Source organism: Balaenoptera musculus, chromosome 15 (genome assembly GCF_009873245.2).
Source record: "Balaenoptera musculus isolate JJ_BM4_2016_0621 chromosome 15, mBalMus1.pri.v3, whole genome shotgun sequence".
Taxonomy (NCBI): Eukaryota; Metazoa; Chordata; class Mammalia; order Artiodactyla; family Balaenopteridae; genus Balaenoptera; species Balaenoptera musculus.
This window is the reverse complement of record NC_045799.1, coordinates 64,370,869-64,395,943: the sequence shown is the minus strand read 5'-3', so window position 1 is coordinate 64,395,943 and position 25,075 is coordinate 64,370,869. Positions and strand designations below refer to the sequence as shown.

Here is a 25,075-nt window from a genome sequence, read left to right as displayed (position 1 = left end):
ACACCTAGTTTTCTTTAAAAAAAAAAAAAAAAAGGCCAAAAGAAATGAACAGGGTTTTCACAGAAGAGAAAAAAATGAATAGCTGCGGCTTCCCTGGTGGCGCAGTGGTTGAGAGTCTGCCTGCCAATGCAGGGGACACGGGTTCGAGCCCTGGTCTGGGAAGATCCCACATGCCGCGGAGCAACTAAGCCCGTGAGCCACAATTACTGAGCCTGCGCATCTGGAGCTTGTGCTCCGCAACAAGAGAGGCCGCGATAGTGAGAGGCCTGCGCACCGTGATGAAGAGTGGCCCCCGCTTGCCGCAACTAGAGAAAGCCCTCACACAGAAACGAAGACCCAACACAGCCAAAAATAAATAAATAAATCAATTAAAAAAAAAAATGAATAGCTGATGCTCAGTCCTTTTAGCAGTCAGGGAAATACAAACTAAATCCATAGTAAGATATCCACTGGACAGCAATAATTAGAAAGCCTGAGAGTAACAGACAGACACAATCCAGTGCGAAGTGTATATTGTTGACCACAACATGGGCATATATCGAGGAGGGGCACTGAACTCACACAGAAAATCAGTGTTTCCACGTAAAAGAGGAAATGTAATTAAATTGATATATGGCTAGATACTCAGTCAAAGAAATGCAACCGCACTGATCCCACACCCATTTGTCAAAGTGTTAAGACCCAGTGCTGGTGATGTGGTGGTGATACTCCTGTCCTCTCCCTCTCCTGGTGGCTGTGAGGTTAGTTCAGCCCTTTTCACAAACAGTCTGGCAGTTCATTACTGAATGGCAGAAAAATATCTGGATATTTTTGATATGTTTTAATAAATTCTTTGACCCAGTGATCTCACCCCTGGGTTTTATTAGAGGGATGTAATCTAAAAGAAGAAAAGTGCCAAAGTGCCCTATTTTAGACCATTAAAAATAACCTAAGTACCTAGCAATAGAAAAATGGTTAAAATAAATTGCAGTATTTCAGCCTAATGGAATATTCTAAGTAGACATTACAAATGATACTTGTGTGTCTGTTTATTTAAGTTTTAAAATGGTCGGGGGTGGTATTTCGGAATTCACCTGTGCTGTCAATGCAGCTATGCAAATATTGTTTTGATTATTGACAAGGACTGGAAAAGAATCTGAAAGCGGGGCGGTGGAGAAAAGAAAGCATTTGATGAAATGTGTAACATGCCGGGATTGTGGTTGGATTTTGCTTTTTTAAAAAATCCATTCCTATTTTAATGTTGTTTGTGCAGTAAATTAAGAGACAAAAGGTTTCTCCTGACCCACGGGAACAAAGACGGTGGGCTCACAGCAGCTGTGTTTGGGCATCGTTAAAAGTACGTGCACACATCCGAAACCCTCTGCTAGGTGCGCAAGAGCCAGGGTGCCATTAGAAGCACTTCAGAGGAAGTATGTCAGGAGGAGAGCTGGGCTGTTGTTTTCCCCAGAATGTGCCTTTTGTCCCAAATGGTTTTCTTTGATTTCCTTTTTATTGATTAGAACTTAGCTGTGTTCAGAGGCTGCAGAGAGACAGGATTTTCCTCTGGGTGGAGAGAGGAGCAGCGTTTGCACAAGCCAGCTGCTGGGGGGCTGGCAGGGTGGCTTCTGGATTCATTTGAGTAATTTACAGACGGTCTATTTCAGTTCTCCCAAGCCCACCCCACGTGATTCAACCAAATGAAGCTCATCAGGCTCTTAAAAAGGAAACGAGGCCAATTTGTGACATTGTCTTGAAACGGGAAAAGGTAGAAGTGTCACCAGTCACCCAGGTCCTTTCTCCCACCTCAGCTTCAATTCTCTGGAGGTTGGGTAGGACAGGTGACAGACACTGTGCTGACGACCCCTCTCGGACCAGGATGTGGTGCAGGAAGCCTCCATGTTGGGGCCGCATAGCTTGTTCTCGTGGCCCCTGGATTGAAGTTCTTCCACGTGCTCGGAATATAGTGGTGGAGAGACGGACACTGTCTTTGCCTTTGTGGAGAACAGGAAAACATCCGACAAGGACAAGTGCCATGAAAGAAATAAAACAAGGTGATGTGATAGAAAGTGATGGAGGCAGGGGGCTCTTGTCCACTGGGTGGTCATGGAAAGCCTAGAAGAGGTGACATTTGAGTTGAGATTCCCAGGCTAAGGGAACAGCAAGCCTTGGGGTAGGAACGGTCTTCTGTTTTCAAGGGATAGAGAGAAGGCAGAGGTGGCAGCTGGATGAGGTCTGAGACGTAAGCAGGGGTCAGATTATTTAGATCCTGGTAGACAAGTGGTTCTCAGCTGGGTGCTTTTACACTGAGGGGACCTTTGGCAATGTCTAGAGACATTATCTGTAAGGAGAATCCTCACTAATTTATTTTAGAAATCCAAATTATTAACCCTCTTTGGCTACTTTATTATTAGTAGCAGGTGACTCGGGACTTTATGTTATGAAATCAAGAACCTTCAGGATCAGAGCAGCAAATGGTGCCAGGGCTGCAGTGAGGGGTTCCCTCATTCTGTTCCATCGGTGTGGCGTGTGCCTCCCTGCAATATTTGCTGGACAAAATCCTACTTATCTTTCTTTCTTCTAGCTTTATTGAGATATAATTGATATAGAACATTGTGTAAGTTTAAGGGGTACAATGTGGTGACATATATAGATGTATACATTTTGAAGTGACTACCATAATCACCTTAGTTAATACATCCTATCTATCTGTTAGGGATTAACTCAAATGCATCCTGAGTGAAGCCTTCCCTAATCATGCCCCTCCCAAGAGTGGGTTGTGCTTCAGTCTTGCACTAGGTCTGGTTCATATGGCGCATTAACAGTTAGGACCTATAACATTTTTTTAATTGAGGTGAAATTCACATAACATCAATTTAACCATTTGAAAGTGTACAATTCAGTGGCATTTAGTACATTCTCAACATTGTGTGACCATCACCTCTCTCTACTTCCAGGACATTACTATCACTCCAAAGGAGACTCTGTACCCACTAAGCAGTCACTCCCCATTTCCCCCTCCTCCCAAATCCTGGCAACCACTAATCTGCTTTTTGTCTCTATGGATTTACCGATTCTGGATATCTCATGAATGGAATTACACAAGATGTGGTTTTGTGTCTGGCTTCTTTCACCTAGCATCATGTTTTTAAGGTTCATCTACACAACATTGTAGCATGTATCAGTACTTCATTCCTTTTTATGACTGAATAATATTCCGTTGTATGGATAGACCAAATTTTGTTCATCCATTCATCCACTGATGGACATTTGGGCTGTTTCCACCTTTTGGCTACTGTGAATAGTGCAGCTGTGAAATTCATGTGCACGTATTTCTGTTCTCTTGAGTATACACCTAGGAGTGAAATTGCTGGATCATGTGGTATCTGTATGTTTAACCTTTCATGGAATGGCCAAACTGTTTACAGTTTACAGCAGGGCAGCTGTACCATTTTACATGCCCACCAGCAATGTACAGGGTTCCAGTTTCTCCACATCTGTGCCAACGCTTGTTATTTTCTGTTTGTTTTTTTAATAACCATCCTAGTGAGCCTGAGGCCCCTGGAATTTTTATTTTTTTATACCTTCCCTAGTCTTCCCCAACAGACTGACTTGTTGATGGCTGGGATCATGCTTTAATTGGCAGCAACATGGTGTGAGAGTTAATGCAGGGGCTGAGCTTGCATCCTGTCCTTCTTTATGATTACTTGAGTCACTTGGCTTCTCTGAGCTGGAATCCCTTCATCTGTAAAATGGAAATTTCTAGGGCTATTGAGGGGAAGAAATGAGATTGAGCCTTAACTTGCCGGGGTCAGTGCCTGGCCTAGGGTGATTTCTCCATAAAGGTTTGCTGTAATTACCATGTTCATGACTTTCCAGGCCCAGGCCCCAGTAACTGTTGAATAAATGTTTGTTAAATGAATCAGCCCTTCGATATTGCTCAATTAGCCTTCTTTTCCATTTCCACCAACTGTTCCCCAAATTCCAGACAGCTGTCTTGCAAACTGATCACTCCCAAGACAGAAAGAGTGGCTCGATCAATGGAACGGCTTCCCTGGAAAAATAGAACATGAAAACCTTGATATGCTTGTGTTGGGGGTGGAGCACGGGGAGAGAACAGGAAGCTTGTATCCTACTAAGGGAAGGAAGACTAAAAGAAGCTTTTAGATGACAAACAACCTTCTTAGAAAGGTGATGACACCAGGAAGCTGCCTCCTTGAGGGTTCAGTCAATGGCCTCAGGGGAGGGAAAGAGCAGCTCTCTAGCTCTGTGCACTCCAGAAAGCACTCTCCACTTAGAGAGGGCTTGAGGGCCTCTTAGGCGCTGAGGGCTCAGGAGCTGGCCTCAGGCCCCTCTCTCTCCATCCATCTCTTGAACTGGCAACCGGGGGTGGGTCAGCCGCTGGGCAGCTTTCTCTGGCTCCGGGGACCCTTCCAGAAGCCACCTCTTCTCACCCTCCAGCCACACTGGCCTTCCCTCTGTTCTTGAACACACCGGCTTGGTTTCTCCCTCTTTTCACTTGCTGTTCTCTCTGCCTGGTGTGTCCCCCACCTCCAAGCTCACCTCACAGAGAGGCCTTGCCCTCCGACCACCCTGGCTCACGTGGCGGTCCCCACGTGTGCCCCATCGGTCACCACTCTCTTGCCTAACTTTTCTTGATTTCCTTTTTAATATTTATTTTGTGTTTTTAAATGAAATATTTCTAACATAAAACAATAAAACAAGCACCCACGTACCCATCTCCCAGACTTGACAAGGGCTAATGTTCTGCTCTACTTGCTTACTTTAGATCTTTCCTTTTAATCAACTTTATCGAAGTATAATTTACATACAATAAATACATACATTTTAAATATATAGTTTATTGATTTGGGGGAAAATGCACCTGTGTAACCACTACCACAATCAAGATACAGAATATTTCCATATCCCCAGAAAGGCCCCTCACCTCCCGTACCCTGCAGGAGTTTTCTTCCTGGTACTCAGCATTATCTGAAATCACCTCATTCATGACTTTTTTAGTCTGTTTCCTGTCTGTCTTCACTGCCAGAGTGTATGTTCTACAAAGGCAGGGACCGTATCCCGTTCCCAGTCCAGGCACATAGTAGGCCCACAAGCAATCTATGGAAGCCTTGATATTGTCTTCATTCTCCTTGTGTGTGCACATCCCGACACACATGTCTGAGGATATCTGTGGGGTAAGTTGCTGGGAATGGAACTATTGGGTTAAAGAATATTTACTCTTTTCTTGTTATCACAAAAGAGACATCTACCCCCCTTTCTCTTGTCTGTCCAGGGTTTCTCAACCTCAGCACTGTTGCCATTTGGGGCTGGATCATTCTCTGTTTGGGGTCCGGGACTTACACTAGATTTGGGTATCCTATGAAGGGAAGGGTGCCAGGAGCATCCCTGACCCCAGTTGTGACAACCCAGAATGTCTCCAGACATTGGCAAATGTCCCCTGGGGGCAAAATTGTCCCCAGTTGAGAACCACTGGTCTGTGTACGTAGGCTAATTTCTTGCCATCCTAAATTGTTCCTCAATTGAGCCCATCCCTAAACAAACTACCCTCGATGACTAGATTGGTTGAATCCATTTTTTGCCCTGTTTATGCAGCTCAGCTGACTGAATTGCAAGTCCTGATCCCTGTCTTTACAGCTACATCATCAAAGGAGATGCTGGTTTGTTTTAGAAGCAGGGAAGGCATCACTCTGACTTATAAACCTGGGAGGAACAAAAAGTCCACAGGACATGAATGGCTTCTCCATGGCCTGGGCACCAGCATAATTCACAGCATTCCTTGCTTGAGGACAAATATGTCTTCAGGGTCATGCTCTGAAGATGCGGCATCTTCCAGGCCTTCAAGAAGAAGAATGAAACCCCTAGCAAATGCGTAAAGGGCTCTGAACTTCTTTGATTACTCAGGACACTGAGTTGGCCGTTTCTTTCTTGAAAAATCTGCAAGCTTATATGCCCAGAGCTGGACAGCAGGAACCTAAAGGGTGAAGGAGAATAGGTGGGGACCCAGTGATGTGAAGAGGCAGGTCCCATCTAGAGGGCACTGCATTGTGGCCAGATGTTGCCAGGTGGGAATGTGGGCCCAGCGTTGCCAGACCTTCCTGTTTTTCAAGAAAGACAAGAAATTCAGACTTTTTTTAGTGTGAAAAATCTTGATTCTTAAATTTTATAGTTATTAGCAAGGAATTATCTGTTTAAACGTGATGTGAACCAAACAAAACGCATCTACAGGCTGCCAGTCTGCAACCTCTGAGTTAATTTACAAGGTTGTTTCTTGTTTGGGGACTAAGTCACTCGGTTCAGAAATCTTTTGGTTTGACTCTTCATCTAGTCAACAAATCTTTATTGAGTATCTACGAAGCATTGTTCTAGAGCTGCCACTTGGCATTAATTTGCTCAAATGACTGACACCAAAAGGGATAGAGATTATGGGTGTGTGAGTGGGTTGGTGGATGAAGAATGGATGGATAGATGGATGGATGGATGGATAGACAGATAGATAGGCAGATAGATCAATCTGATCTTTTAGAGATACATGCTAAAATATTACAGATGAAATAATGTGATGTTTGGGAATTACTTCAGAATAGTACAGGGAGTTGAACGAGGGGATAGGTGAATCAAGATTGGCCATGTGATGATAATTGTTGAAGCTGAGTGATGGTGGCTATGAGGAGGTTCCTTATACTCTTCTGCCTTCTTTTGAATATGATTGGAAATTTCCCATACTAAAAATATTTGTTTTAATGTCCTTATCAGTTAGAAATGCACTCTGAAAGAGATATAGGTAAAATGACATCATGTCTGGGACTTGGTTTAAAATATTCAGCTAAAATTTTTCACAAGTCAGGGTATAGATGTGCTATGATCTGAATGTTTGTTCTCCCCTCCCCACCACCCGCAAATTTGCATGTTGGAATCCTGACACCCAGTATGATGGTGTTAGAAGGTGGAGCCTTTGGGAGGGTGATTAGGTCATGAAGGTGGAGCCCCCTTGAATGGGATTAGTGCCCTTACTAAAACTCCAGAGAGCTTCCCAGCCCTCTGCTGAGGATACAGGGAGAAGTCCGCAACCCTGAAGAGGGCCCTCACCCGACCATGTAGGCACCCTGATGTCCCAGCCTCCAGAACTGTGAAAAATAAATTTCTGTTGTTTATAAGCTACCCTGTCTGTGGTATTTTGTTATTATAGCAGCCTGTATGGACTAAGACAAGATGAAACATCCTTCAGCAAAATGTTGATAATTGGTACAATTGGGTGATGGATATATGGAGATTCATTGAACTGGTGTGTTTAATTTGTATATGGTTGAAATTTTCTACAGTTAAAAAAATGTTTAAAGGGATAGAGAGGTGGAGGCCTCTTGTTTCTAGGTACTTTTGGAAGTATGGAGTCATGCACTGGGTGCGTATGTGAATTTCCCATGAGTGTGGTGGTGTTGACAGCAGAGGAATGGGTACTCTTTAACAAGTGATGTCACAGTCTGAGCTTGCCTTGGTGAGGCGAGAAGCATGGGCTCTGTGGTGGACTCAGCCTGCAGGTTGAGAACAGATTTCTCACCTGGATGGTTTCCCTGCAGGGTGGTCTTCCTCCATGTTACCCTGCAGGGAGGCAGAATAGCACGATGGTCAGAGAATCTGGAATCAGCCTCCCCGGCTCCAAGTGCCAGCACTACCACTTTCTAGCTGTGTGTGGCCTTGGACATGTTTCTGAGCCTCTGTTTCCTCTGAACCTCAGTTTCCTCTCCTATTAAATGTAATACTCATATCTCACAGACTCGTTATGAAGATTGAACTAATAATTACATGTTAAGTACTTAGCACAAAGCTCGACATGTAGCATTTATTTATTATCATTATTGATGCTTTTGTTCTCACTATATTGTGGCTGCTCTTAAACATTCTAAGAGCAGAACAAACTTTCTGAAATAGATGGAAGAAAATAAGTGGGGACAGAGGCTAAAAGAAGTCAAAGAAAGAGGCACTTACTGTCAGCTGATCCACCCACAGAAGTCCATTTGTGAGCTGCTAGAATCAGTTTCCTGCATGATAGGTACAAAAAGAATACCAAAAAAATGCACCTTCCTGACCATATCCTTCCTCCGCAGAATGAGGTAGAACTGGGGGAGCTGCTTCTGTCACTGAATTATCTCCCGAGTGCTGGGAGACTGAACGTTGATGTCATTCGAGCCAAGCAACTTCTTCAGACAGATGTGAGCCAAGGTTCAGGTACTGTGTGACCTCTCCTTCCCCCATTTCTTTAACAAGCCATCTATGTTTGTTTGACACAAGGGACCTGATTTTCTTTTTCTGCATCCTGGATACTATTAATTAATACGACCCTTTGAGGGTAAAGTAGCATCCAGATCTAGGATGTTAGTTCAAGAGGAAAAATAAACGATCGGTTGTTTCTTAGGATGAGGCAGGTAAGTGATACCATTCCAGTTACTCCATTTGAAGCAGGGGTTTGACCGAGACCAGGTGTGATAACTACTGAAATCTAGATCCTCTTTGTATACATATGCAGCCCCAAGGAAGTTACTTGCCTTTCCAGATGCTGTGCATGTAATGGAGACACCATGCTCCAGGTGGCGATAGCGTGCACTGACCATGCATTCTAATCTGTGAGAGCAGTGGACACGCCCTGAGGTTCTTTTCCCAGCTCTTTTGAAGAGTAGCATAAGTCTTTATAAATCCCAGCTCTGAAAAGACCGTTGTATTTAAAGTGCCTACAACACACCAATTCAAACGTGACTTTTAATGAAATAGAACAGATTACATTCCATTTGTATGTAGCTTTCCCATAACAGCAAAGGATATTATCATGAAAGCAGCCATGGTTGCTCAGTAGTGGAAATACAGTCTTCTCTTAGTGCAACAGCCAAAAGAACTTACTTTTGCTATAAAGTGACAGCTGAATTTAGAAGACAACTTGTATTCTCAAAAACCACATTATAAAAACAGGTTTTGAAGGGGCCAGTAGAGGGAATGGTATTAAGGCTGGAGAGTTTCAGAATCACCACAATGGGAGAGTCAGTATGATAAAATGATTAAGGGCTCCGGAGTCAAACTGCCTGGAACCAAAGCCTAGTTCTACTGCTTATAAATAATGTGGTCTTGGGGAAGTTACTTAACCTCTATAAGCCTCAATTTCTCCATCTCAAAAATTGAGATAATAACAGTATTCATCTCACTGGGTTGTTTAAACAAATACAAAATTAGGTAATGTACATGAATCTCTTTGTAAACCATAAAGTGATCTGAGAGTGATAGTTATAATTCTGTTTTTCCCTGTATGGGCTATGGGCTCACTGACATGATAATGGGTCTCTAAGGGCAGAAAACTAGGACAGACTCTAGGTCTAGCTCTTCTTCCACTAGCCTGATCTTAAGCAAATCATTTCCTGTCTTGAGTCCTCAGTTTCTTCATCTGTAAAATGAACACAATGCCTGACACACGGGAGGAGCTCAATAAATTTTGGATGGCTAGAGTAAGAGAGAAAGGGGTGAGCAGATAAGCAGCTGGATGGGAAAAAGGAAGAATATATAATAGATGAATAGATGGGAAAATGGATGAATGAAAGGAGGAGTGGAAACCTGGAATGGATGGACTGATGAGAAATGAAAGGATGGGTCAGTGGTTGGGTTGTCAAATGGATGGGAAGTTGGATGGATAGGTGGATGGGTGGATGGATGGATAGATGGATGGATGGATGGATGGATGGATGGATGGATGGATGGATGGATGGATTGGGTTTCCTGATCTCCAACACTATGATTCTGCATCCAATTCTCAGATCCCTTTGTGAAAATCCAGCTGGTACATGGACTCAAGCTTGTGAAAACAAAGAAGACATCCTTCTTAAGAGGCACAATTGATCCTTTCTACAATGAATCCTTCAGCTTCAAAGTTCCTCAAGAAGAACTGGAAAATGCTAGCCTAGTGTTTACAGGTAGGTAGTGTTCCAGACATTGATGAACTGCAGGTGAGGCATATTCAGTGTATTGTCCTAGGGATAGAAGGTGATAGAGAGAGGGTGATGTTTAAGAACTTCACATCTGGTATTCAGCTACCTGGGTTTGAACTCACCATTTGTGGACTTGGAAAAGATTCATAGAACCACGAAGTATAATTATTACAAATGTAAATTTTGGAGCCAGATTTCCTGGCACTTCCACATAATTACTAAAGTCTTGGGCAAGTTACTTAGCCCAGGGGTTTCCAACCCCTGGTTTGCTGACCAGTACTGGTCTGCGGCCTGTTAGGAACCAGGCTGCACAGCTGGAGGTGAGCGGCGGGGGAGCGAGCGAAGCTTCATCTGCTGCTCCCCACTGCTCGCATTACTGCCTGAACCATCCCCGCCATCGCTCATACTATCGCCTGAACAACCGTTCCACCCCCAACCTCCGTCCGTGGAAAAATTGTCTTCCACGAAACCGGTCCCTGGTGCCAAAAAGGTTGGGGACCGCTGACTTAGCCTCTCTGAGCCTCAGTTTCTTCCATCTATAAAACGTGGGCAATAATAGTACTTGGCTTCATAGGTTTGTCGTGAAGATTAAGTAAATTTTGTCTTTGAGGTAATAGTAAGTGCTGTGTGAGCTTTGACAGTATGATGATTCAAGTGGCTTATGGTCTAATAGGGAAACATGAGAAAATAGGATCACCTAACTCCGAGAGGAGGATTTTGAAAGGCTTCCCAGAGGACATGGTATTTAAGTAGGGGCTTCAGGTGCCACACTCTGGCTGAATCTATTGTTTCCAGCGTGTAATTTAATCTACTGTTTCCAGAGTGTATTAGTTATCACCCCAAACTTTAGTGGGTTAAAAAATCAACATTTATTATCTCATAGTTCCTGTGGGTCAAGAATCCAGTCATAGATTTGCTGGGTGCTTCTGGCTGAGGTTCTCTGGCAAGGCTGCAATTAAGGTATTGGCGGGGGCTGCAGTCTCATCTGAAGGCTCAACTGGAGGTAGGGTGGGGATCTGTTTTCATGCTCTCTCACATAGTTGTTGGCAGGATTCAGTTCCTTGCAAAATGTTGGCTTGAGACCTCAGTTCCTTCCTGGGTGTTGGCCAGTGACCTTGCCCACATGGGCTGCTTCATAGGGCAGTGCACAGCATGGCAGATGGCTTCCATTAGAGTGGGCAAGTGAGGGAGTAAGAAAGGAAGCAAGACGGAAGCTCGAGTCTTTTTGTAACCCAGTCTTGGAAGTGACGTCCTGTCACTTTTGCCATATTCCACTCATTAGAAGCAACTCGCTAGGTCCAGCTCACATTCAAGGGGAGGGGAGGATACAAGGGTGTGAACAACTCGCTAGGTCCAGCTCACATTCGAGGGGAGGGGAGGATACAAGGGTGTGAACAACTCGCTAGGTCCAGCTCACATTCGAGGAGAGGGGAGGATACAAGGGTGTGGATACTGGAAGGCAGGGATCATTGGAGCCATGTTAGAAGCTGCCCCCCCCACCCCCACACAAGGTAGTTAGTAGAAGTGATGGTTATTATTTCCTGTGTCCTTTTCACAGACCTCACCTATATTATTGCTAATATTCATCAGAGTCCACCCTGTCAAATCAACATCATCCTCATCCGCTTACAGGGCAGGGGACTGAGGCCTAACACATAAGCAATCCACCCAGGGTCTCAAGCCGGTAAGAGTCAGGATTCAAGCTCTGGTCTTGCTAGCTCCTAAGATCAAGGGATCTGCATTTCCTCAAGCACCCAAGTAGTGCTGGCATTAGGGATCTGACATCATACTTTGAGGAGTCCTGCTCCAGAGTAATTGGAAACCTTCATCTGTTCAGATCCAGTCTAGAATCCTTGGTGCAGGTCTCCCAAGAAAGCAGGCCATGGCTGAAAAATCCTTGCATGCAATCCTTCCGCTGCACAAGCTTATTGCTTCTCATCCCCAAGATTGCTAATGTTCCGTGCTCCAAGACCCCTCCGAGGCAGGCTGGTTCTGGGTTTTCTCAAGACCTGTCACCCAGAGAGTCTGCATCTAATCAGGGCCACCTGCCCTAGCAGATGTAATGATTTCTGATAGAGCCTGTGATGGCTTCTGTCCAGACTGAGTTACCAACAGACAAGGACCTCACTCCCTGGAAGGTTTCAGGTCAAGACAAGACAGTGATTCCACTGACTCCTTAAAAGTAGCCAGCAGGCAGTGGGAAACATATTGAACCAAGACTGGATCCAAGTATGGAATATCGATTCCTACATCCCTCCTGAGAATAAAGGACTTAACGTTGCACCTTTAGATCAGGAAGGGATTCGGGCAGGGGGCGGGTTGCATTGAGAGAGCCCGTGTGGAAAGTCCTGACACTTGTATTTTACTTAAAATTTTATGACAAAAGTAGCCCATGCTTGTGAGTGATACAACCGAAGGATGTGTATGGACGGAGAATCAGAAGAACAGAGGGGTTCAAATGCATAGCCCGGGTCCTGACTTTGTGGCCTTGGGCAAGACCTGCGTGCTTCGGTTTTCTCATCTGTAAAACAGGGATAAGCATACAAGGAGACCTCAAAGGACTTTATGTAGATTAAATGAGATCCATTCATAATCAATGCTGAGCACCGTGCCAGGCACAGAGCAAGCCCTCAGCTAACTGTTAATTATTATTAAAAGGAAATTTTACTCTCTTCCTCACCCTCCTTCCAGGCCCTTCTCCCTGAAGTCGCCACCTTTAATGTCCTGGTGTGTCTCACTCCACACTTTTCCCCTTGTTCACACAAACATCATCCACATACGGAAGAGTCAGTTCTTTTAAAAAGTTATTCATTCATTCCAGAACTGTGTATTAAGCAATCCCTGTTCTTGTGGAGGTTTCTGGACCATTCTGTGAACGTCACTCTGAAACTTGCTTCTGTTTTATTAACAATGAATGTGTCCAGTCCCTCCAGGTCAATGCAAATATGAATGGATCTAACTGTTTGTTTTTAATAACTGCATTATATACCATCACATGGTATACTGTGATAAAAAGCCAAGGTTATTCATTCTGGGGGGAGGGGTAGGAGTGTGTGACAGAGCTTCAGAGCATGTGATAGGAACTCTGGAGTACCCTCCCCAGAAAAATACACAGAGGGACAGAAAATTTTGTACACAGTTCAGAGGTGTTTTGAACCCCTTGAATCCCATATGTGAGGCCAATACGGCAGAAGCCTCAAACCGGAGTGGCGCTCCCAGCCCCACCTCCCCACCGTACATCTCTCATTTGACATCCCCCCTCCCCCAACTTTAGGGGGCAGTTGTCAGCTGCGACCATCAGCAAGGCCTGTGCTCTCCATCTGTGGAAGACCTGCTTCTCTCCTTTAAAGGTTGGCGTTTCAGGCCCCTAGCTCGGGTTTCTCTCCTCAGGTTAAAAGCCCATTGAAAATATTCTTTGTAGAGCAGGAAGGATTGCAGGCCTCTGTGCCCCCTTAAGCAAGGGATTCTCAAGACTGGCTGTACTTTAGAATCAGCTGGGAGCTTTAAACTGCTACCAGTGGCCAGATGCCACCCCAGAGACTCTGATTCAGCTGGGCTAAGCCGGGGTCCTGGGCTCTCTATAAATACCTATATTTTTAAAGCACCCCAGATATTTCTAATGGTCAGTCAGCCTTCCAAGCCACAGCTTTGAGTGGAAATCCCAGCTGGGGTGGCATTTTACATAAAGGCCCACTGGCTGGAATAATAAAGAAATGTGGATTAAGCTGATATCTATCTAGGCAAAGCTGTGATTCTCCTGAATTCGAATGCATAAGGTTCTAACTTGCTTTATTTATCAACTAGGGGGAAAGAGCTGTCACCTCTAGGCTAAGGATCTGGAAGCCAGCCCATTAGCATGTTTCCAAACACTTCCTAACAAAAGGAAGGTTGATCTGCAATTGAAGCATTTGTGGAGAACCCTGGTAAAAGCCTGTGATTAGCTGGTGGGCTGGGCTTTCTGAGCAGTTCCTTTCCTGTGTGGGATGAGGGTTCTTCTGCAGTTTGCAATCAGGTGATTTCTGCAGCTGAAGTTTAAAAGAAAAGAGGGGGAAAATTGCTTTTTGACTCCTGAGACAGCAGCCTGAGGTCCAGAGGCCTTCTAGGTAGTCAAGTGGAGTTGGCCACTGGGCTTACTGGGCTGTTATTGGAAGTAGGAGGAAAAAAGAAAAGAAAGAAAAAAGGAAACGTAGCTTGATAACAGCTCTTCGAAAAATTAAAAATAGAATTGCCATATGATCCAGCAATTCTACTTCTGGGCATATGCCCAAAAGAATTGAAAGCAGAACTAAGACATACTTGTACACTCGTGTTCAAAGCAGCCTTATTCACAACAGCTAAAAAGAGCGGGGGTGGGAGCAGGCAACCCAAGTGTGCACTGATGGATGCATAAATGGGTAAACATAGTGTGGTGTGTCTACACAGTGGCATGTTATTCAGCCTTAAAAGGAAGGAAACTGACGCATGCTCCTACATGGATGAACCTGGAGGACATTATGCTAAGTAATAAGCCAGATATAAAAGGACAAATAGTGTGTCATTCCCTTTATATGAGGTACTTAGAGTAATCAAATTGATAGGGACAGAAAGTAGAATAGAGTTACCAGGGGCAGAGGGGAGGGGAGAATGGGGAGTTAGTATTTAAAGGGTACAGAGTTTTACTTTGGGAGGATGAAAAGATTCTGGAGATGGATGGTGGTGATGGCTGCACAATGTGAATTGTCTTAATGCCACCGTATACCTTAAAATGGTTAAAATGGTAAATTTTATGTTATGTGTATTTTACCACAATTTAAAAAAAGGAGAGAGACAAGAAATGTAGCTTGAGCTCCGCAGAACCCCAGTCGTTCAGAGTAGTTCCTGGATGCTGGGGCCAGACCCTTGCAGACTGTCCTCCCTGAGGGGGTAAATGCAGTGGTTAGGGGCCAGACCTTTGAGCCAGATGCCTAGGGTTCACTCCGTGATCTTGGCACTTTCCTTGGCCTCTCTTTGCCTCAGCTTCCTCATCTGTAAAATGGGGACAGTGGCCCTTACTTCAGCAGATGTTGTCAAGCCCAAAATGAGTTAATATATGTGAAGGCTTAGAATGGTGCTTGGCTCAGAGAAAGTGCTCCTTCAGTATTAGCTACTATTATTACTACTTGATAGACACCAGATTTATGCAGCCAGATGCCATCTTAAAGCTTCTGAAAGAAGACGGGTAATTATACATAAATAAATAATATGTTCTACCCACTTTGTCAATTTAGAGTCTGAGATTCTGTGGAAAGTCCAAAAAGGGAAGGACTTATTTTACAGACTTACCTGGGTGGGGTATTGTCTCATCTTCCTGTCCCTCTCCTTCTGAGTGTCAGAGGAAGACCCTCTGTCTGCTTGGAGGTGAAGTTTGGGGGAGATCGCTAGGTTAGAAGGAACTAAAGTTTATGTCATGCTCCTCTGGCCCTATGTCTCTGTTTCCCCTAAGTACCCTGGGCTTCCTGGCCTTCTGAAAAGCATTCAAAGCTCTTACTCATCTGGCGACCTTAGTCAAGAGGCACTTAGCTTAGAAAAGGTTCCCAATGCCTGGGGGCAGCAGGAGTGGGGACCCGCTGCCTACAGGCGGCCTGTGATGGCAGAGCTGGGGGCAGGCAGGGTCCAGCTGCCCAAGACAGGAGCTAACCAGGTGTCCGTCCCCACCAAATGAATTTTTTTTGAGCACCTACTATGTGCCTGGCACTGTGCTAGATGCTCCTTATTCAGTAGACAACCAGACGTTCATGACACATGTTCTCATGGAGCTTTCTTCTGGAGGGAGACATCAATCAAATGCCACAGCAAAGTGATGTAATTGTGAGTTGGCCTAAGGGTTATGAAGCAGAGAAGCAGGGCCTATTGCGGAAGTGCCCGAGCCAGTCTGGGGAGTGAGAGGAGGTGACACGTGAGCTGGGAGCTGAAGGGTGTAGGGAGGGAGAGGAGATCAGGTAGGGCTGGAGGAGAAATCAAGGCCAACTTCACATTTCAACCTGGTGCTAACGGGCGCTAACCCATGCCCTGCTGCCCTCCCGTCCTGTTAGAATTTCTCAAGGCAGCTGCTGCAGGAATTGGCCTGGGCATAGGCTTCGAAGGGGGCCTGTCAGTGATAACCAGTGCCGAGCGGCTGCAGAACGCCCGGGAAGGGAAGCCAGGCAATGAATGACACTCCTGGCTTTTTGCCAACTCTTAGTGTCTCTAGCTAGGACTAGAGAACATGGCACCTCAAACTTTCACATGCACAGGCATTCCCCAGGGATTTGTTAAAATGCAGATTCTGACTCCTGTCTGGGGCAGGGCCTGGCATTCTGCATTTCTAACAGCAGCTGGGTGTTCCGATGCTGCAGGTCTGCAGACCGTGCTTTGGGGAGCAGATATGGAGAGACCCAGAAAGTGCCTCCGGGTGAGTGACAGTCTTTCTGCCTGTGTTAGAAAGAATCAGACTCTCCAGCTGTGATCCTCACCTCTGCACGTCATTAGATTTCTTAATCCCATCTGTACATTAGTATTACGTGGGGACTTAAAAAGATCCTGATGCCCAGGCCCTGGCCCAGAGCAGCTGAATCAGCCAGTGCATTTGTATCTGGGGTGTGTGTGGATGTGTGTGTGTGTATTTATCAAAACTTCCCAAGTGGATCTCTTGCACAGCTTGGGTTGGCAAGCGTTTGCCTGTCCTGTTCCGCCTCCCTCCCGACCCCACTGTCTGCTTGGAGGTTTCCCAGGCCCCTCTGTGAGAGTGAGTTCCAAGGCACCTGGTCTGTTTTCCATAATTGCTTGGCTTTCTGCAGCTGTAGCATCAAATTGGTTAATTGCATCTGCTGGTGAGATGAGACGGGTGGGGAGGCGTGGAGGAGAATGAGAGGGGAGGTCTGGAGCACGGTGTGCCGCCCTCTTACCTGGAAAGACCTCAGGGTTGAATGGGCAACAGAGGACATGCTGGAAAAGTGTCGGGGTTTGGGAAGTGGAGCAGTGGGTTTCTAGCAGAGGAGAGAAGGGCAAGCCAGTCTGAGAGGGGCATAGCCATTCTGTGAGAGCCAGAAACTCCGTTGAGATCGAGATGCTGCGGGTTTGTTCTGGGGCAGATGTTCTCCAGCATCTGGCCTCGGCCCACCTATGCCCCACCCCCTTTCTGCAGCCTCCGCAGGCTCTGACTTCTCCTCTCCCAGCCCTGCTCACTCGGTACCAGGCCTAGCTCCGCCTCCTGGAGAGATGGTCGCATGGCTACTCAGAGTATGGATTGAAGTGAGATGCAATTTGGTTCAGATGTCACCTTTACCACTCAGCAAGTGCCTGTGACCTTGGGTAATTGATATCCCTCTTCTGAGCCTCAGTTTCCTCCCCTGTTATAACATACCAGTCTCAACAATTCATATAAAGAGCTTTAGGCAGTGCCTTGTACATAGTTAGTGCTCAAGAAATACCAGATTGGGTTTCCCTAGTGGCGCAGTGGTTAAGAGTCTGCCTGCCAATGCAGGGGACACAGGTTCAAGCCCTGGTCCGGGAAGATCCCACATGCCGTGGAGCAGCTAAGCCCATGCGCCACAACTACTGAGCCTGCGCTCTAGAGTCTTCGAGCCACAGCTACTGAAGCCCTCGCGCCTAGAGCCCATGCTCCGCAACAAGAGAAGGCAGCGCAATGGGAGGCCCTCGCGCCGCAGCGAAGAGTGGCCCCCGCTCGCGGCAGCTAGAGAAAGCCCGCGCACAGCAACAGAAGACCCAACGCAGCCAATTAATCAATCAATCAATAAATCTATTTAAAAAAAAGAGAGAGATGCCAGATTGATGATGATGGTGAGATTAATGGACGCTGCCATAGAGGAGTGGACCCTGGAATTACACAGACTCAGGTTTGAATCTTGGCCTCACTGTTAACCAGCTGTGTGACTTCAAGCAAATGACTCCACCTCTCTGAGTCCCAACTTTCTCTTGTGTAAAATCTAGCAAATCATTCCTATTATGGGAATTAAAGGCAGATCATCATGTGGACCTGTCCACCCCAGAAGTGACCACTTAGAAATCCATACCTGCTGTTTTAATCATCGTAGTGTGTGTGAGTTGAAACGCTGGCACTTTTGAGGTTACTAGCTCAGCCCTGCTGCCTGCGGTTGTCTCCCTCACCTGATCACCGTCACCCCAAAGCTGCCAGCTGGTACAGCGTTCAGGAGCCAGGGATGGACACTGAAGCTGTGTGGGCTCAGCCCCAGGACCAGGCCGGCTTGTGCTGCCTTCAGTGCCCTGGGTTTGGCAGTGTGTGCGGGCCTGGCAGTAGGCACTTGGCTCCAGACCCAGTCATGCGCAGTGAGCGGCCAAGTGGGAAGACTAAAGCCTCCACTTTCTAGCCAGAGGGCCTTGAAAGTGGGCCCCTGGAAGCCAGAATGAGAAAGATTGCAGAGAGGAGGCGCTCCAGGAGGGATCCCATAAGCTTATGTATGAATTCCTGAGCTCATCCCAAGCTGCACGTGAGTGGAGATGGCCCTACACAGTGTATCAGAGACTCTGAGAACTGAATCACAGGGTAGACCCCTGGGGGACACACGTGAGGCACAGATGGGAGTAGCACTGCGAAGGCTTTGCACACTGAACTGGCATCGGAATAACAGCACATGAAGGCAGGTTAGAACTTGCAGTCTGAACCTAATCTTTGATCAATTGCCTGCTACAGCTAAAAAAATCAACATATTCAATAGGATTTTGACAAGACCTAGACTCTCATAATACAAGATCAAAATGTCCAGGATACAAATTACCTGGTTTATGAAGAACCGGAAAATCTGGCAAGTTCCTAGAGTAAATATGATCAGCAGACACCAACCACAAGATGACCCAGGTATTGGAATTATCAGACAAAGACATTAAAGCAGCTGTTAAAACCATGCTTCAGGAAGTAAGAGCAAACCCTCTCAAAAAGAACGATAAGATAGAGAAGACAGCAGATCAACAGATATAGAAATAGAAGATATAAAAAAAAACCCAAATGGAAATTTTAGAACTGAAAAGTACAGTCACTGAAATAAAATATTCACTGGATGGACTCAATAGCAGAATGGAGAAAGCAGAGGAAAGAGTTCATGAACTTGAAGAGAGATCAAGCAAAATTAGGCAATCTGAACAACAGAGAATAAAAAAATTCTCTGGGGGTGGGGGAAGACGAAAAGAAGGAAAAAAGACCTATGAAGAAATATTAAGAAGTCTAATATTTATGTCACATGAATCCCAGAAGGAGAGAAGAGAAACAGTGGGGAGCATTGGGATGAGGGTGGACGACCCCAGCTCAGCAGGACCACGACTGTCCTTCCCTTCCCAGAAAACATCAGCAAGTCATGAGTAGACAGTATTGCATTGTGGACAAAGTCAGCCAGACCTGGCTTCACACTCTGTGTGATTGTGGGCAAGTTGCTTTATGTCTCTGAGCCTCAGTTTCCTTGTCTGAACAATGGGAACAGTAATACCAATACTTGTAGTTATCATGAGGCTCCTATGTACTCAGTATCTCATTTAATCTTTCAACAACCATATAACGTGTGATCTCTTTGATGGCCGTTTTTCAGTTGGGGAAACTGAAGCTCAGAGAAGGGAAGTGCAATGAATTGAGTCAACTGCAGAGCCTGAGAGAACATCCCCACAAGACTGTCCTCGCTTCAGGCTCAGTGGTCCCCAGCTCAGAGGTCCCAAGGACCACCCTCACTTCAGGCCAGTTGGCTACAAGTTCGCAGTCCCTGTGACCACCCTCAGGTTTAATAATTTACCAGAATGACACACAGAACTCAGGAAAGCACTACTTAAGACTACAGTTTTACGATAGCAAAAGGGTACAAATTAAAATCAGCCCAGGAAAGAGACGCACAGGGCAGAGTCCAGAGGGTCCCGTCATCTTCTCCCCGTGGAGTCATGGGCAGCGGTACCTCCTCCTGGTCACTAAGGGTGACAGTGTGCACAGAGTATTGCCAACCAGGGAGGCTTACCGAGCCTTTGATGTCCGGCGTTCTGACTGGGGCTTGATCACACGCTGTCCGGTGGCCGACCTTCCGTCTCTAGCGCCTCCCGGAGGTCCAGCTCATGTCTTAGTCATCAGTTTCTCCAGGGGTCTGAACTGAACTGCGAGCCCAAAAGCTCCCATCGTAAATCCCATTGTTAGTCCCATGGCCAGAGCCCCGAGACACACAAAGGCACTCCGCAGGACATTCCAGGGACCTGGAGATTACCTCCCAGGAGCCAAGGGCATTGACCACACCTCGCTTTGGGTAGGTGAATTCTTCACTGCACAGCAAGTAACTAGTCACTTGTGCCAAGTCACCCAGCTGGTGAGTGGTTGAGCTGAGCTTCCCACTCAATCTGTTTGATTCCAAAACCTTCCTGACTGTTCATCATACACTTAGGTGTGTATGAATCACCTGGGGATCTTGTTAAAATGCAGATTCTGAATCAGTAAGTCTGAGATGGGACCTGAGCATCTGTATTGCTAACAAGCTCTGGATGACACCAGTGCTGGTGTGAGGACCACAGTCTGAATAGCAAGAAGACCTTTCCTCTGTTCTCCCACGTTACCCCAATACATCAAGGAAGGCAATATGAGTTTGGAGAAGTAGGAGAGGACAGATCAAATAGAGCCTGTAGGGCAAGAAGCTTGTAATTGTTTTCTAAGTGCTTCCAGACACATTTGGAGGGGTTTTGACCGGGAGGTGATCGGATTTGGATAAAGTATCCAAAAGTATCATCTTAAAGTATTCCAGCTGTTGAGCTGGGTTGAAGGAGAGCAGGAGGGGGGGTGGGGCTGCTCCCCACCATGTGCGAGGCTGTGGTGCTGGTCCAGGGGAGAGGTGATGGTGGCTTGGACCAGGGAGGTGGCAGAAGGGTTTCAGAGAAGTAACGTGCTAGGATGTAACTATAGAGGCAGAGTCAACAGAACGTGCTGGTGGATTAGGTGTAAAGGACCATCCTCTATCTCGGCAAGTACTTAACTCTGAACCACGATTTCCTTGTCTGTACATCTCCGTTGCCACCTCACAGAGTGGAGTGTTGCAGGGACAAAAGGAAATCCTGTATGTAACATGCTTAGCACAGTGCTTGCTGAGGGCTCTGCGGATTGTGGCTTTGACCTTGGATGTGGGCAGACGCAGAACTCCAGCCAAGTCATCAGGAGAGGGAAGCTGAGACCCGTCACCCTGGGGCTCCCCTGGCAGAGCACAGAGCCCGCAGTGGCACCCGCACTTCAGCCTCTTCTCCAGAGAGCTCGTTGAGGCTGCCAGAGTCCACCCAGGCGGTAAAACTTGGCTGGATCTTAAACATTCATTTTGGGTTCCAGTGGCAGCCTTTGAAGACCAGGCCTGCTGCCAGGGTTCCTGGGGATTTTTATTCCATTTGCATGGTCTTTTAACGATTTTGGTGCCTTTTGATGAAGCCTCGTTCCAGGCAAGTCCCCATGGGGGAGACCATCAGGGGGCTGGGAATTTATCCAGCCATATGCGTCCCTGCAGGGCCTGAGCTACATGGAGTGAGAAGGGAGAGCCAGTGCAGACCAGGTTCAGCCTCGCCTGTGCCTCAGTGCTGGCTGCCAGCAGTCAGGCCCGGCAGCCAAGGCCAGCACCCGGGGGCGGTGGAGGTGAAGGCTTGTGCGTGAAGTAAAATCAGAAATCGGAAGTATCCTTTCCAGATATCCCTTCTGTCCATTGCCTTGTCCTGACTTCACCAACCCAGAGCTGCCAGTCAGCTGGAGAAGGCTTAACCTTTAAAATGCCAGGGCCTGCAGGGCACAAGCTATAGTGTTACCTGTCTGTCTATATTTCGAGGAGAGCTTTCACTGTCATGGAAATAGCTGTGGCTGAGAAATCAGAAAACCAGATTCCAGAGCTTGGTTGCTGTATCACGTTGTGCAGGACCTTTTAATATCTTTGAGCCTCCATTCTCCATCTTTCAGATGCACATAGAATCTACCTTGGGGTTGTTCAGTTTTTTTTCCTGGTTTCTTATTTTAGATTCCTTTTTTTCCCAGTTTCATTGAGAAATAATTGACATATATCAGTGTATGTGTTTAAGACATATAGCATGATGGTTTAATTTACATATATTGTGAAATGATCACCACAGTAGGTTTAATTAACATCCATCATCTCATATAGATACAATAAAAAGAAAAAAAATTTCCCCTTGTGATGAGATCTCTTAGGATCTACTCTCTTAACAACCTTCCCGTGTATCATACTACATTAACTATAGTCATCGTGTTGTACATTATATCCCTAGTACTTCTGTATCTTATAATTGGAAGTTTGTACCTTTTGACTTCTTTCTTCCTCTCCCCCTTCCCCTCCCCGACCCTGTTCATTCAGATTTTAACAATAATAATAGCAAATACATACACAGCGTCTCCTACATGCCAGGAACTACTCCAACTGTTTTCACGTGAATTAACTTATTTAATCCTCATAGAAACACTGTGACATGGGCATCATCATCATTTTAATGAAGAATGAAGAAACTGAGGCAGCAATAGGATGAGCATCTGGTTCAAGATCCTGGAGCCAGGATTCCGACTCGGGTCATCTCGGTCCAGAATCTGGGCTCTCAATCGCTGGGTTTTACAGCCTCAGATATTTATCAAGTCTCTACTATGTTGAGTTGCTGTGCTTAGTTGCTGGAGAGATAGCAGAAAGACAGAAGTAATCCATCCGTTCATGATGCTGGCATTCTAGTTGGGGTGAGACAAACAAGAAATAAATAAACACCTAAAGATGAGTAAAGTAAGGCAACAGAGAGGGCCTGGAACATTACTTTAAACTGGGTAACGTAAGCTGAGAAAGGAGCAGCCCTGCAAAGATGGGAGAGAGGGACATTCTAGGCAGAGGAAATGGCAAATGCAAAGCCCCTGAGGTAAGAATGAGCTTGTTTTGTTCAAAGAAAAGAAAGACGGTACAGTGGCGAGAGCATAGTTAATGAGGGGAGTGACTTATTCAGTGAGGTCAGAGTGCCAAGTAGGGGCCATGGTCAGGAGCTTAGGTGATAACCTCCCGTGTGCCTAGGACTGTTTGGCACCGGAGAAACAGAAGTGAGCAAGGCAGATGGGGCTCTGCCTTCACGAAGGATGGGTGAGCTGATGTGAGTGCAGGGCACTTAGCACACAGCAGATGCTCAGTGGGTGTAATTTTCTCTTTCCCTGTTTGTAAGCTGACATGAAAACTGCTTCCCTGGGTGTCTGCCTGACCCCCGCCCCCTGCATTAAATCAGGACAGAATGTAGTTGACTTATAATGGCAATTATTTCTAGAGATGGCCTTAGGCAAGGGCATAATTTACCAGAAAAAAAAAAAAACAAACAAAGCATACAAGTGGGTGAAGAATAAGCAGAGTGGGCGGAAGGGCTCATCCTTCCCTCTGTCTCCAGGAGCTGGTGCCCACACTGGCCTGGGAGGGAGGGTCTTTGGGGGATTAACTCTCAGCCACTCCCTTTAGGATCCTGAGTTACAGCATCCGGGAAGGGTATCCACTGGCTTGGTGCCAAACTTCCCATTATGTGTCTGCTTTCAGATTTTATTCTACTTCATTTTATCGGGGCTGGAGAAGCAGAGGAGAGGCAGCCTGTGGATGATTCGTGGGTGGGGTCCTCTTCCATCCTTGTGCAGGGTCACATTGGCTTCTCAGTGGCCTCTTTGGTACGGAGAGGCCAAGATACTTAAGAGATGCCTGGACAACCGTGTGATACAGTGAGGGTCCCCAGCCTCATTACAAGAAGTATCCCTAAAATCCCAGTGTGTCGCTAAGGCATTTCAGGACGGCAGCAAATCATTCTTCTCCAGGTTACTGAGTGTGACTTGGAAAATAATTCACAGAAGAGATAATGGGAGAGGCAGGAATTCAGTTGTAGCTCTTCTCCCCGCTAATCATAATAGCCAGCCTTTATCAAGGCTCAGTATGTTCCAGGCACTGTCCCAAGCACTCTCTCAATTTTTCCTCACAACAACCAAATGAGGAACGTACTAGTGTTATTCCCATTTTACAGAGGAGCAAACTCAGAGAGCTCAAGTGACCTGCTCAAAAGGCACTGTATTAGTTAAGGTAAGGCTAGCAGCTGTAATAGATCAAACGCTGAGGTTTTGTAGCCCTTCTTTCTTTTTGAATTTTTGAGTTTTATTTTATTTTATTTTTTATACAGCAGGTTCTTATTAGTTATCTATTTTATACATATTAGTGTATATATGTCAATCCCAGTCTCCCAATTCATCCCACCATCACCACTCCCCCCCCACCCCCCTGCAGCTTTCCCCCCTTGGTGTCCATACATTTGTTCTCTACATCTGTGTCTCTATTTCTGCCCTGCAAACCGGTTCATCTATACCATTTTTCTAGGTTCCACATATATGCGTTAATGTACGATATTTGTTTTTCTCTTTCTGACTTACTTCACTCTGTATGACAGTCTCTACGTCCATCCACGTCTCTACAAATGACCCAGTTTCGTTCCTTTTTATGGCTGAGCAATATTCCATTGTATATATGTACCACATCTTCTTTATCCATTTGACTGTCGATGGGCATTTAGGTTGCTTCCATGACCTGGCTATTGTAAATAGCGCTGCAGTGAACATTGGGGTGCATGTGTCTTTTTGAATTATGGTTTTCTCTGGGTATATGCCCAGTAGTGGGATTGCTGGATCATATGGTAATTCTATTTTTAGTTTTTTAAGGAACCTCCATACTGTTCTCCATAGTGGCTGTATCAATTTACATTCCTACCAACAGTGCAAGAGGGTTCCCTTTTCTCCACACCCTCTCCAGCATTTGTTGTTTGTAGATTTTCTGATGGTGCCCATTCTAACTGGTGTGAGGTGATACCTCATTGTAGCTTTGATTTGCAGTTCTTTAATAATTGGTGATGTTGAGCAGCTTTTCTTGTGCTTCTTGGCCATCTGTATGTCTTCTTTGGAGAAATGTCTGTTTAGGTCTTCTGCCCAGTTTTTCATTGGGTTGTTTGTTTTTTTAATATTGAGCTGCATGAGCTGCTTATATATTTGGGAGATTAATCCTTTGTCCGTTGATTTGTTTGCAAATATTTTCTCCCATTCTGAGGGTTGTCTTTTTGTCTTGTTTGTAGTTTCCTTTGCTGTGCAAAAGCTT

General features: G+C 45.8%; 1 protein-coding gene across 1 annotated transcript in view; it reads left to right on the top strand.

The window, feature by feature from the left end:
* SYT17 (synaptotagmin 17) overlaps positions 1–25,075 on the top strand; it is an 82,726-nt gene that overhangs the window by 37,578 nt on the left and 20,073 nt on the right. The window contains exons 6-7 of the mRNA XM_036824205.1: positions 8,103–8,223; positions 9,792–9,947. Coding sequence (XP_036680100.1) covers positions 8,103–8,223; positions 9,792–9,947 — 277 coding nt within the window. The remainder of the gene's footprint in view (positions 1–8,102; positions 8,224–9,791; positions 9,948–25,075) is intronic.